This window comes from Bos taurus, chromosome 12 (assembly GCF_002263795.3).
Source record: "Bos taurus isolate L1 Dominette 01449 registration number 42190680 breed Hereford chromosome 12, ARS-UCD2.0, whole genome shotgun sequence".
Lineage (NCBI taxonomy): Eukaryota > Metazoa > Chordata > Mammalia > Artiodactyla > Bovidae > Bos > Bos taurus.
The window spans coordinates 29,681,880-29,695,391 of record NC_037339.1 but is presented as its reverse complement, the minus strand read 5'-3'; the positions used below and the strand labels follow the sequence as shown (position 1 = coordinate 29,695,391).

Here is a 13,512-nt window from a genome sequence, read left to right as displayed (position 1 = left end):
TTGTTTATAGGTTCTAGTTCTTTGGTAAAAATCATCTTTTCATCATTTTCTTAACCATATTAACTATAGTTTAACTGCAAAATCTGATTTGTGAAGCTCTAGTTCTCATTTTTCTGTTTTTGGTGTGGTCCTGTTTCTTGGTGTGCAGGGTTAATTTTCACTAAATGTCAGCTATTTGATGTGAAAAACTGAAGAGGTTGTGGGTGGTATCCCTTCACAGGAACATTTGATCTTCTCCGGGGTTGTAGACCTTGTTTGGGTAGGTCTGTTTACAGACTGCCCTTACCCGTAGACCCTTTCTCCTGGTAGACCCTGTACTCCAGCCTTGGGCTCCCAGAACTACTGCTGAAGTTTCCCTCTGCTTAGATTTTAGCCACCTCACTGCTGTTTCCCACTGGGTTCTTGTGTTTTTCTCTTGGTTTTCGTGTAGCCTAGGAGTTGAAGGGAGATTGCAGGCAGAATTTTGGCGTCATTCCTTTGGGATCCCCATCAACCTCGACCTCCGTGGCAGCCTCCGGCCCCAGCTCTGTCTCTGCGGTGCAGCCAAACAGGAGCCCCCAGTTGCCACTCTGTTCTCTGCTGTCCTTTGCTCTTGTTCAGTCGCTCAGTCTTGTCCAACTCTGCAACCCCATGGACCGCAGCACGCCAAGCCTCCCTGTCCATCACCAACTCCCGGAGCTTGCTCAAACTCATGTCCATTGAGTCAGTGATGCCATCCAACCATCTCGTCCTCTGTCCTCCCCTTCTCCTCCTGCCTTCAGTCTTTCCCAGCATCAGGGTCTTTTCCAATGAGTCAGCTCTTTGCATCAGGTGGCCAAAGTATTGGAGCTTCAGCATCAGTCCTTCCAATTTAATATTCAGGGTTGATTTCCTTTAGGATTGACAGGTTTGATCTCTTTGCTGTCCAGGGGACTCAAGAGTCTTCTCCAGCACCACAGTTCAAAAACATCAATTCTTTGGTGCTCAGTCAGCCTTCTTTATGATCCAACTGTCACAGCTGTATACGACTACTGGAGAAACCATAGCTTTGACTATATGGACCTTGTTCGGCAAAGGGATGTCTCTGCTTTAATACACTGTCTAGGTTTGTCATAGCTTTTCCTTTGCTCTGAGAACTAGCAAATTCCTCGAGGGTAAAGAAGATGAATATGAGGTTCCCATGGGTGGGCTCCCCTGCTCTCTGGGATGTTAACCCTCACATCCTGTTTGCCTGTTGCTTTCTGATGCCCTCAGTCATTTGCTCTAAGAATTTCTCCAGCTGTTGTACTTGTTCTTGGTGGGAGAGCAGGTCTGACCCAGGCTGTTCTCTTGTGACACATGAACCCTGGTCTCTCTTCGGCTTCTCTTTCGTACCTTGTTTCCCATATCCAGTATCTTCCAGCCACACTGGACTAAATATTTTCATCAAATATATATCAAGTTTTTTTTTTTTTTTTTTTCCCACCTCAGGGACTTTATATCAACTGCCCTACCTGTTCGTCCCCAGATGTGTGCTCAGCTTAGTGATCTTAAAGCTGAGTTCAGCAGTTATCTCCTAAGAGGGTCCCTCTTTTTCCAGGGTGGTCCCCGTCACTCTGTTTTATTTTCATTGTAGCACATGCAGTCACTATCTGAACTCATTTTATTTTCCTGCTTGCTTTCTGTCTCCCCACTGTTGTATAAGCTCTGTTCCCACTGGTATGGGATAAATGTTAAATGTCAAAGTGAAGTGAAGTCGGTCAGTCGTGTCCAACTCTTTGCGACCCCATGGACTGTAGCCTATCAGGCTCCTCCATCCATGGGATTTTCCAGGCAAGAGTGCTGGAGTGGGGTGCCATTGTCTTCTCCAGGGGATCCTCCCAACCCAGGAATGAACCCAGGTCTCCCTCATTGCAGGCAGACGCTTTACCGTCTGAGCCACCAGCCATCAATTTGTTAATTGATAACAAATAATAAATGTTAATTGAATGAATGAATAAAATAAGCACTGATTCTGGCAGGAATTTTCTGTTGTCTCCTTCCTCTCATCTTTCAAGCACCAGAGGGTGGGGACCGCTCTGCAGCCATGGGCTCCATGCTGGCTCCTGCCATGTCACTCATGGCTCTTTCCTGACCCCTCATACCTGGGAGAGTTATGGTCCCTTTGGCAAATAAACCTCTTGAATTATCCTAATTTGAGTGTGTCATCTTTCAGCCTACTGACTCTGCTTTGGTCAATAAAAATAATTGAACCCAGGTCTCCCACATTGCAGGCACAGCCTTTACCAGCTGAGCCACTAGGGAAGCCCAAGAATACTGGAGTGGGTAGCCTATCCCTTCCCTAGTGGATCTTCCCAACCCAGGAATCAAACCAGGGGCTCTTGCATTGCAGGTGGACTCTTTACCAACTGAGCTATCAGGGAAGCCAGTAAAAATAAATTAGTATGTAAATTTCTACATTTGATTGTTTTTATATTCAAGTTGTATTCATAGACTATCACTTTGTTCCTAAATTCATTAAATAAATGTTGAACTAAACAAAAAAAAAGGAACAGTTTTCTTTAATAGTATTTTGATAAGAAATATTCTATAAAATAACATTTTTGTGTTTATAATGTAATGACTAACATTTTGTTCATCCTGATGGTGTGATCTTAAATTGCTTTCTTCATAGACAAAGATTCTGCTGTATTCATTATCATATGAGTATCATATTTTTGTTAAAATTCTTTAAAAATATATAATCTGTGCTTATGCTTTATCACTCAGAATATTTAACTAAAACTAATGGTACTTACTTGTTTTGGGTCTTGCCTGAATGGCTTTTTAAATTTTTTTTTCTATCTTTATTTAACAGGAATGGTTTTTAGGAAAAGCATTACATGACGAAGAATCTACAATAATTCACCATTATGCCTTTTCTGAAAATCCTACAGTTTTTAAATATCCTGACTTGGCTGCCGGCTGGGCCCTTAGTATCCCACTGGTAAACAAGTAAGAATTTATTAGACTTTTTTTCATTTCATTTTGTGTATGAATCACCTTTTATTGTGCTAAGTCTTGTAACTGGTGGATCTGAGTGAGCTTTTCAGCAGAGACAGCGAGTGGTAGAGCAGGGAGACGGGAAGCAGGAGCCAGACACAGAGGCTCCATCCCTTACTCGTCCTGTCTCAGGGCTCAGCTGCTCTGTGCTTCCTCTTCCTTACCTGCTGCAAAATGAGGTGAATGATGAACTGTGAGACTGAGGAGGCCGCATGAGTGCTCAGGACTCTATACCCAGGAGGGTGACCACTGCTGTCAGTGGACCTGGTGACCTCCAGGCGTGACTTTGTCAGTAAGGAAATGAATCCGCAGCATGCCTGTGCGGCTGGGTTGACGTCTGGTTATGTTCATGTGTATATGCACGAATTTAAACGGGGCCCGGGCAGAAGATGCTGTAGATAATCGTACCTGGCTATTTGTGTGATAATCCCAGTGATGCTTTTGTGATGTGAAAGGAGAAGGTAAATTGTAATTCAGGGGAAATATGGCTGTTGACAGCCCTCTTAACCTAAATAATTCAGATTATTTGTGAGTTTTTGTTCTTTCAGGAATGGAGAGTTGATAATGCAAATGTGGTTTTTATTTCTACAAAGATTAAAGTGTTTCTATTATTTCTTAGACTAAGTGCCCTGTTTCTAGGGGTTGGAGCCCTGAAAAGCTTTTTAGCCCATTGTAGATGTAGAAGGTTGGAGAAGGCAATGGCAACCCACTCCAGTGTTCTTGCCTGGAGAATCCCATGGACGGAGGAGCCATGGGGTGCAGTCCATGGGGTCGCAAAGAGTCGGACATGACTGAACAACTTCACTTTCACTTTTCACTTTAGTGCATTGGAGAAGGAAATGGCAACCCACTCCAGTGTTCTTGCCTGGAGAATGCTATGGACAGAGGAGCCTGGCAGGCCTTGGTCCATAGAGTCTTCAAAGAGTAGACGCGACTGAAGCAACTTTACATAAATGCACAACTAGAGACTAAGGATTAGCATACTCCACAGTTAGAGGCTCCAGGGGATCTTCCCGGCCTGGGGATTGAACCCGGGTCTCTTAGGCCCTGCACCTGGGATGTGTCTAGTTGGATCCTATCCGGTTAAAGTTGATGGGGACAACTTAAGGCATCTACAACCTCTGGACCATAAACAGCTGCCAGGGAACTTTAGGGCATCAGTTGGGACCAAACTAACTCTGACTCTGGAGACCTCTTTATTGACCTAAAAAATTAATCAAAATCAGAATTCTCTTAGAAGGCTCTGTCTTGTGTGGTTAGTCAACAGCGCCCACTGCAGGAGTGTTTATTCTCCGTGTCTCCTTTCCTTGACTGATGACTCAGTAGGTAGGGCAACGATTTATAGTTACTTATGAATTTCTTCTGCTCAGTTCAGTTCAATCACTCAGTCGTGTCTGACTCTTTGTGACCCCATGGACTGCAGCACACCAGGCCTCCCTGTCCATTACCAACTCCCAGAGTTTACTCAAACTCATGTCCATTGAGTTGGTGATGCCATCCAACCATCTCATCCTCTGTCATCCTCTTCTCTTCCTGCCTTCAATCTTTCCCAGCATCAGTCTTTTCAAATGACTCAGCTCTTTGCATCAGGTGGCCAAAGTATTGGCGTTTCAGCTTCAACATCAGTCCTTCCAATGAACATTCAGGACTGATTTCCTTTAGGTTGGATCTCCTTGCAGTCCAAGGGACTCTTCAAGAGTCTTCTCCAACACCACAGTTCAAAAGCATCAATTCTTCTGTGCTCAGCTTTCTTCACAGTCCAACTCTCACATCCATACATGACTACTGGACAAACCGTAGACTTGACTAGACGGACCTTTGTTGACAAAGTAATGTCTCTGCTTTTTAATACGCTGTCTAGGTTGGTCATAACTTTTCTTCCAAGGAGTAAGCATCTTTTAATTTCATGGCTGCAGTCACCATCTGCAGTGACTTTGGAGCCCCCAGAAATAAAGTCTGCTACTGTTTCCACTGTTTCCCCATCCATTTGCCATGAAGTGATGGGACCAGATGCCATGATCTTTGTTTTCTGAATGTTGAACTTTAAGCCAACTTTTTCACTTTCCTCTTTCACTTTCATCAAGAGGCTTTTTAGTTCTTTACTTTCTTCCATAAGGGTGGTATTATCTTCATATCTGAGGTTATTGATATTTCTCCCAGCAGTCTTAATTCCAGCTTGTGCTTCTTCCAGCCCAGCGTTTCTCATGATGTACTCGGCACATAAGTTAAATAAGCAGGGTGACAATATAGAGCCTTGACATACTCCTTTTCCTATTTGGAACCAGTCTGTTGTTCCATGTCCAGTTCTAACTGTTGCTTCCTGACCTGCATACAGATTTCTCAAGAGGCAGGTCAGGTGGTCTGGTATTCTCATCTCTTTCAGAATTTTCCACAGTTGATTGTGATCCACACAGTCAAAGGCTTTGGCATAGTCAATAAGCAGAAATAGATGTTTTTCTGAAACTCTCTTGCTTTTTCAATGATCTAGCGGGTGTTGGCAATTTGATCTCTGGTTCTACCTTTTCTAAAAACAGCTTGAACATCTGAAAGTTCACGGTTCACGTACTGTTGAAGCCTGGCTTGGAGAATTTTGGGCATTATTTTGCTAGAGTGTGAGATGAGTGCAACTGTGCGGTAGTTTGAGCATTCTTTGGCATTGCCCTTCTTTGGGATTGGAATGAAAACTGACCTTTCCGGTCCTGTGGCCACTGCTGAGTTTTCCAAATTTGCTGGCATATTGAGTGCAGCACTTTCACAGCATCATCTTTTAGGATTTGAAATAGCTCAACTGGAATTCCATCACCTCCACTAGCTTTGTTCGTAGTGATGCATCCTAAGGCCCACTTGACTTCACATACCAGGGTGTCTGGCTCTAGGTCAGTGATCACACCATCGTGATTATCTGGGTCATGAAGATCTTTTTTGTACAGTTCTTCTGTGTATTCTTGCCCCCTCTTCTTAGTATCTTCTGCTTCTGTTAGGTCCATACCATTTCTGTCCTTTATTGAGCCCATCTTTGCATGACATGTTCCCTTGGTATCTCTAATTTTCTTGAAGAGATCTCTAGTCTTTCTCATTCTATTTTTTTTCCTCTATTTCTTTGCACCAGTCACTGAGGAAGGCCTTATCTCTCCTTGCTGTTCTTTGGAACTCTACATTCAAATGGGTATATCTTTCCTTTTCTCCTTTGCTTTTGGCTTCTCTTCTTTTCACAGCTATTTGTAAGGCCTCCCCAGACAGCCATTTTTGCATTTCTTTTTCTAGGGGATGGTCTTGATTCCTGCCTCCTGTACGATGTCACGAACCTCCATCCATAGTTTATCAGGGACTGTGTCTATCAGATCTAATCCCTTAAATCTATTTCTCACTTCTACTGTATAAGCATAAGGGATTCGATTTAGGTCATATCTGAATGGTCTAGTGGTTTTCCCTACTTTCTTCAATTTAAGTCTGAATTTGGCAATAAGGAGTTCATGATCTGAGCCACAATCAGCTTCCAGTCTTGTTTTTGCTGACTGTATAGAGCTTCTCTTTCTTTGGCTGCAAAGAAAATAATCAATCTAATTTTGGTGTCAACCATCTGGTGATGTCCATGTGTAGAGTCTTCTCTTGTGTTGTTGGAAGAGGGTGTTTGCTATGACCAGTCCGTTCTCTTGGCAGAACTCTATTAGCCTTTGCCCTGCTTCATTCTGTACACCAAGGCCAAATTTGCCTGGTACTCCAGGAGTTTCTTGATTTCCTACTTTTTCATTCCAGTCCCCTATAATGAAAAGGACATCTTTTTTGGGTGTTAATTCTAGAAGGTCTTGTAGGTCTACATAGAACTGTTCAACTTCAGCTTCTTCAGCGTTACTGGTTGGGGCATAGACTTGGATTACCGTGATACTGAATGGTTTGCCTTGGAAACGAACAGAGATCATTCTGTTGTTTTTGAGACTGCATCCAAATACTGCATTTTGGACTGTTGTTGACTATGATGGCTACTCCATTTCTTCTAAGGGATTCTTGTCCATGGTAGTAGATATAATGGTCATCTGAGTTAAATTCACCCATTCCAGTCCATTTTAGTTTGCTGATTCTTAAAAAGTCAACGTTTACTCTTGCCATCTGTTTGATCGCTTCCAATTTGTCTTGATTCGTGGATGTAACATTCCAGGTTCCTATAGCAATATTGTTCTTTACAGCATTGGATCTTGCTTCTATCACCAGTCACATCCATAACTGAGTGTTGTTTTTGCTTTGGCTCCGTCTCTTCATTCTTTCTGGAGTTATTTCTTCACTGATCTCTAGTAGCATATTGGGCACCTACCGTCCTGGGGAGTTCATCTTTCAGTGTCCTATCTTTTTGCCTTTTCATACTGTTCACGAGGTTCTCAAGGTAAGAATACTGAAGTGGTTTGCCATTCCCTTCTCCAGTGGACCACATTTTGTCATTTCTTCTACTCAAGTCACCAGAGAAACTGGTTACTTAAAACATCTCATGATACTCACTTTCTTAAGCTTTCTCATCAGAAATGCTTCCTCACTGGAAATATACTCTGCATCAGTTGAGTCGTTTGCTCAGTCGTGTCTGACTCTTTGTGACCCCATGGACTGCAGCAGGCCAGGCTTCCCCGTCCATCACCAACTCCCGGAGCTTGCTCAAACTCATGTCCATCAAGTCGGTGATGCCATCCAACCATCTCATCCTCTGTTGTCCCCTTCTCCTCCTGTCTTCAGTCTTTCCCAGCATTCAGGGTCTTTACTAGTGAGTCAGTTCTTTGCATTAGTGAATGTTGAATTAACACTTTCCAATGTTTCCGGTGATCCATCTAATGTGTTCTCCTAACCCTAACATCAATTTTTAAAAATTGCATTTTTGGATAAATGCTTGTTAATTTTCAATAAGGTGATTTCTTCAAATAAGTGTTACTACAGAACACAGTTACTGGTTTCTTCTGTTGTTTTTCTACCTGCAAACCTTATCTTGATTTCCTCCAATATCTTACTCTGCTGACTATCTCACAAGTGGAATTAGAAAAGTCAGTAGGAAGTTTTCCTAATACAGGATTGAGGGGTTCGCCGTTTGTTGCAGGTTTCCAGTCTAGCTTCTTGTATGCTTAGAACTGAAAGCTGAATGTCGAATGTCTTATTTGCCGGTAACTGAATATTTAATGAAGAAATATTTTCATGAAATAATTGGGATTTCTGGCCTTGCTGGTTCCTGAAATTCGCATTTGAAAAGCCCTCGAGTATAGCCCTTGGTTGTGTGTAGAAGAATGACACCTGGGCCCCATCGCTGGGACTTGCCTCTTCAGTTAGGTGAATTCCCCCTGCGCACGTTTAGAGCTGGGACTCCTTTGCGAGATGACTGCGTTAGGCTGCGAGCATCCCATGTGGCTGACTCATCCAGGGGAAGTTCATGATATTGATTAACCATCACTGGTTCTGGCAGAGTCCATGGGTTGCTAAAGGCAGCCACTTACAGATGCCAGCATACACACTGATCTGTCTCCAGTCAATCAGTGCTCATCTTAAAGAGAGTCTCTCAGTGGCTGTCGCTTTCTGTCCTTCTCTGGTTTTCCTCAAAGGAAAATGTACAAGAACTGAATGAGAAAGAAACCTGGAAAGTCAGGAGTAGAGAGCCTGTTTAGGGTGGCAGTTCAGAGGTGTTTATTAAGGGGCAGGGGTGGCATGGCCGTCTGACATTGGCATCTGATCACAGCCCCTGTTTCTTGCCTGTGGCGGTAAGCTCAGGTATGACTTGTTTTTGGTCTTTGGAGTCTGAATATGGTCTGATCAGATTTTGAAGGCACTTGTCATGAGTCCAGATTCCAAAGTTAACTTGAAAGAGTTTATTTATAAAAACTGGCTCCAACCAAGCAGAATTCAAGCTGGGCAAGATTCCGTGCCAGGGCAGGTTTTTTCCTCTTAATATATATCAGAAATGTACTGAGAATGCAGTCTCTTTATGTAACATCCTCACCCACTCCTGCTCATGGTCCGTGTGCAGATATCCAGCAGGAATGTGACAGAGATTCTTTCGGGCTTTTTTAGGGCTGTCGGCCATCAAGCCACATTCGTATCAGCCGTAAAAACCAGTGCTTTATAACTAAACGTAAATTACAACCTGTGTCTTCCTCCTTTATCTCTGTATGACACAGGGCGTCTAAAGCCTGTGCCCTGTGACAGCCTGGAGGGATGCGGTGGGCAGGGAGGTGGGGGGGTTCAGGATTGAGGGGACACATGTATGCCTGTGGCCAATTCATGTTGATACATGGCAAAAACTAGCACAATATTATATTTATCCTCCAGTTAAAATTTCTTAAAAAAGAAATATTTGTGCTTCAGCCAGGCTGAAAACTCAGTAAGGACTTTGGAAATTTGTTACTACTTTTCTTTTTAAAATCACTATGATTTCTTTGCAGTTAAAATATTTATTAGGTGAAAGTGTTAGTCGCTTAGTCATGTCCAACTCTTTGCGACTTCGTGGACTGTAGCCCGCCAGGCTCCTCTGTCCATGGGATTTTCTAGGCAAGAATACTGGAGTGGGTTGCCATGCCCTCCTCCAGGGGATCTTCCCGAACCAGGGATCGAGCCCGGGTTTCCTGTGTTATAGGCAGATTCTTTAGCATCTGAGCCACCAGGGAATATTTATTAGGAGGTTTGTAGTTGAAATGAGGGGTCCTGCCTCTAGTCCTGTAACAAGCATAGAACCATGTGGCATCTGAGTGGTCTTGGTAAGTGTGTAATTCTCTCTCTCAGCTTGGAATCAAGGAACACACTGGTATTTGCTCTCACCCATCCAGGCTGCTCACTGAGCACTGGGTTCAGGGGGCAGTGGGCTGCGTTGGGGTGCACAGCAGGAGCCGTGTAGAGGGTGTTGTGGGGCTGCTGTGTGTGATGGATCAATGGGCTGTGCTTCCCACTCTGGGAGCAGAGGAAGCTTCTGTTTAGTCTTGAGGGAAAGTCTGGAAGCCCTTGAATTTGGTCTTAAAGAAAAGGCTGCCAGGCGAAGGTTGGGTCGGGGTGAACTGGGCCAGGGGTGTGCTCTGGGGGTGGCAGGAGGGTGCTGAGGAGCCAGGGATTCTAGAGCCTGGTGGGGTTTGGGGCATTATTCTGTGTTGAAAAGAGCCATTAATAATTTTTTGAAGCAAGAAAATAACTTGAAACTGTTATTCTTTCCTGAAACCATCTGCTCTCTCCCCCTGAAAACTCCACAAACTGTAGTTCATTAGGGTCATTAAAAACAGGAGACTGAAACGCAGCAACTTGTGTTTCCTTGTCGTGCAAGCTTCTTTGCTTTCCCTTTCTGTATTCAGTCAAGGATTATCAAGAGTTCACACACTTGATGGCTTTTTGAAAGCCATTATTGTGTCGTATTGTGTTTTATGTTACTTTCCAGGTGTTCATACAGTGAAACCTATGTTTGCAACAGGTCTTACCTTCATTTCCTGGTGCACAAATAATTCTGTTTCCATAGTCCTTTGCTTTAAGGAAATGAAAGTCTTACTTTTACCTTAAAATTTCTACTTTTGTTTTCAAATATTAGAAAGTCTCAAGAATGTATTATTCTTGTTTGATGCCTGTTTTGGTTTTTAAAAAACCTCACATTATCTCTTATTTTCTAGGCTTACAAAGAGATTAAAGAGTGAATCCCTGAAATCTGACTTCACGATAGATTTAAAACATGAGGTGGGTCATGAATTTGTTTGGTTAAAAGTCTTTGTAATCAAGAAACTGTGTCTTTTTAAATGGTAATAAGATCATACACATTGATAATTACCTTAAACATAAATAGGTTTAATTCTCCAACCAGAAGACAAAGGCTGGCAGATGAAAACCCCTGCATCTTTGCACTTCCACTTAGCACATCACTCCACTTAACCCCCCAAACTGTAGGTAATTATTTTATAGTGTTAGGTTAATTATATTTCCATTATGGCTTTTAATTGTAATTATTTTTTGTCTGGCTATTCATTGTGAAAACTGATAAACATCTTTTACTTTTGTGATTATGTAATATTATTCACTTAATACCATTATATTATGATTGATTAACAGAAAATAGTAGAATTCTATATTACTAAAGTGAAAGTGTTAGTCACTTAGTTGTGTCTGACTCTTTGCGACCCCACGGACTGTAGCCCACCAGGCTCCTCTGTCCATGGGATTTTCCAGGCAAGAGTACTGGGGTGGGTTGCCTTCTCCCCTGGAGAAGGATCTTCCCGATCTAGGGATCAAACCTAGGTCTCTTGCATTGCAGGTGGGTTCTTTACTTCCTGAGCCACCAGGGAAGCCAGAGGTGAATGTTTAAAAAACTTGCCAAAATGTCATTAAAATACCTCTGGTCTAATTTGGTGCTTTGGTTGCTCTTACGCCGCCATTGTGTCCCTGTGCTGGCGCCCTACAGCAGGATGGAGCCATCTGGTCCCCTGGCACTTAGTGGACACTGGTCGGTAGGGATCCTGAGGCAGGTGGCAGGCGTGCCATCGTGAATCCAGTAATCTCTGATCATCTCTCTGTGCATGTTATTCGTGGGTACATCTGATGGCCAACCCTCCTTTCCCTCCAGAGAATTCTGACTCTCAGGACATTGGGGTCAGTCATGACACATAACTCAATCCAGCAGCACTGGCAGCCTGCCAGGAGCAGAAAGGGCACTCGAAGGATTTTCATTTCAGGGGTGTTTTTAAATTATGAAAATACATGTCAGAAATCATTCTTTTCCATGAGAGGGAGGGAATGACTGGTTGAAAGCCAGGGTCTGTCTAGATTTTTAATGAATAATCAGCTCAGGTATAGATCCCCAGGTTTGGGAGCTTATGGAACATTAAATAACACACATAAAAAGAAAAAAAAGCTCTTAACATACCTGAAAGGTATAACCATCAGTCAGAATATCTGTGTTTAAGAGAGAGAGCTTGACTGGTTGCCTGGTGTCTCCCCAAGAGGACCCCGCTTCATTCTCACCAGAGTGAATAGCTTTCTTGAGTCCTCTCCCTTGCCCCCTTTTCTTCATCATTTTATAATGTAGGAATGTGTCTCTGAATATATACTGTGTAGTTTTGCGTCCTTCTGGGCTTCATATAAGCAGAACTGTACCATGAATATGATTATAATTTGATTTGAAACTCATCTGTGTTGCTGTGTGCAGCTGTAATGAGTTTATCCTCACTGTCTGCAGCAGCCTGTCTCAGGACTATCCCATGGTGCCTTTGCCCAGCCTCCTGGTAGTGGGCCTCTGGGTCACTCCTGGCTTTTTGCTATTACAGTCACTGCTTCTGTGAACATTTTTTACACATGTCATGGTGATCATCTGTAAGAGTTTCTCTATAGCAGAAGCTTTTAGATTGTTTTGTGACTGGGACTCACTTTAAATATACGTTTTTCACTGTGACTCAGTGTACTTGTGTGTTGTTCTTGTGTTTTGTTATTGATTTCCAGCTTAGCACGACTGGTCTGTATAACAGTCATTTGAAATATTTTTAGGCTTAACGCTAAGACCGGATTCATGTTCAGTTTTTACAAATGGAGAAAAGGGTAAATATGCTCTGATTGGAGGGTATATTAGTCTCTTCATATCTACTGGGGCTTCCCTGGTGGCTCAGATGGTAAAGAATCCACCAGCAATGCAGGAGACCTGGGTTTGACCGCTGGTTCAATAAGATCCCCTGGAGGAGGGCATGGCTGCCCACTCCAGTATTCTTGCCTGGAGAATCCCATGGACAGAGGAGCCTGGCAGGCTAGAGTCCACGGGGTTGCAAAGAGTTGGACACGACTGAGTGACTCACACTTTCACTTATATCTGTTAAAGAAGAAATAGATACATCAGTTAATCCTGTGTGCTTTTCATGTATCTCCTCCCTCTCTCCCTTCCTCCTTTTTTTTGTTTTGTCTGCTTGATAAGTCATCTACTAAGGGAGGGTACGAAACGCTTCCCTCTGAGTGGCAACAGTGACTCCTTGTGGAGCTGCCAGCTCTTGCTGTTTATAGTCTGGGGCCATGTCAGTAAGAAGCATGCGGGTTTAGACTTGTCATGTTCTCTTGGTAAAGTTTTCTTTATCTCTAGGAATGCTCGTTGCCTCAGTGTTCATCTGTTGACAGGAACACTTCCATACTAGCTTTCGTTTGGTGTTTGCCTCATAAGTGTTTTTCATCTTTTTTCTTTCAGTACTTCCATGTCCTCCATCTTTTGATGTGTTTCTCTTGAAGAGGATATGCTTATCTTTTTCTCCCAGTTTGACAACCTTTATCTTCAAACCATGTAGCAAATTTACATTGACATTTTTCAGATTTGTTGTCTGTCGCTTAGTCGTGACTGACTCTTTTGTGACCCTGTAGACTGTAGCCCACCAGGCTCCTCTATCCATTGGATTTTGCAGGCAAGAATATGCGGTGGGTTGCCATTCCCTGCTCCAGGGGATCTTCCCGACCGGGGATCGAGCCCATGTTTCCTGCTTTGCACCTTCGTTCTCCCTCCCATTTTTCTTTTTCTAACCCTAACCCTTTTGGAAGTTCAGTCTCCGTGTC

The 13,512-nt window shown here is 43.2% G+C and overlaps 1 protein-coding gene across 2 annotated transcripts in view; it reads left to right on the top strand.

The window, feature by feature from the left end:
• B3GLCT (beta 3-glucosyltransferase) overlaps positions 1 to 13,512 on the top strand; it is a 118,093-nt gene that overhangs the window by 57,570 nt on the left and 47,011 nt on the right. For both annotated transcript variants that reach the window (XM_059892231.1, XM_059892230.1), the window contains exons 7-8: positions 2,816 to 2,952; positions 10,611 to 10,674. In XM_059892231.1, the coding sequence (XP_059748214.1) occupies positions 2,816 to 2,952; positions 10,611 to 10,674 (201 nt within the window). The remainder of the gene's footprint in view (positions 1 to 2,815; positions 2,953 to 10,610; positions 10,675 to 13,512) is intronic.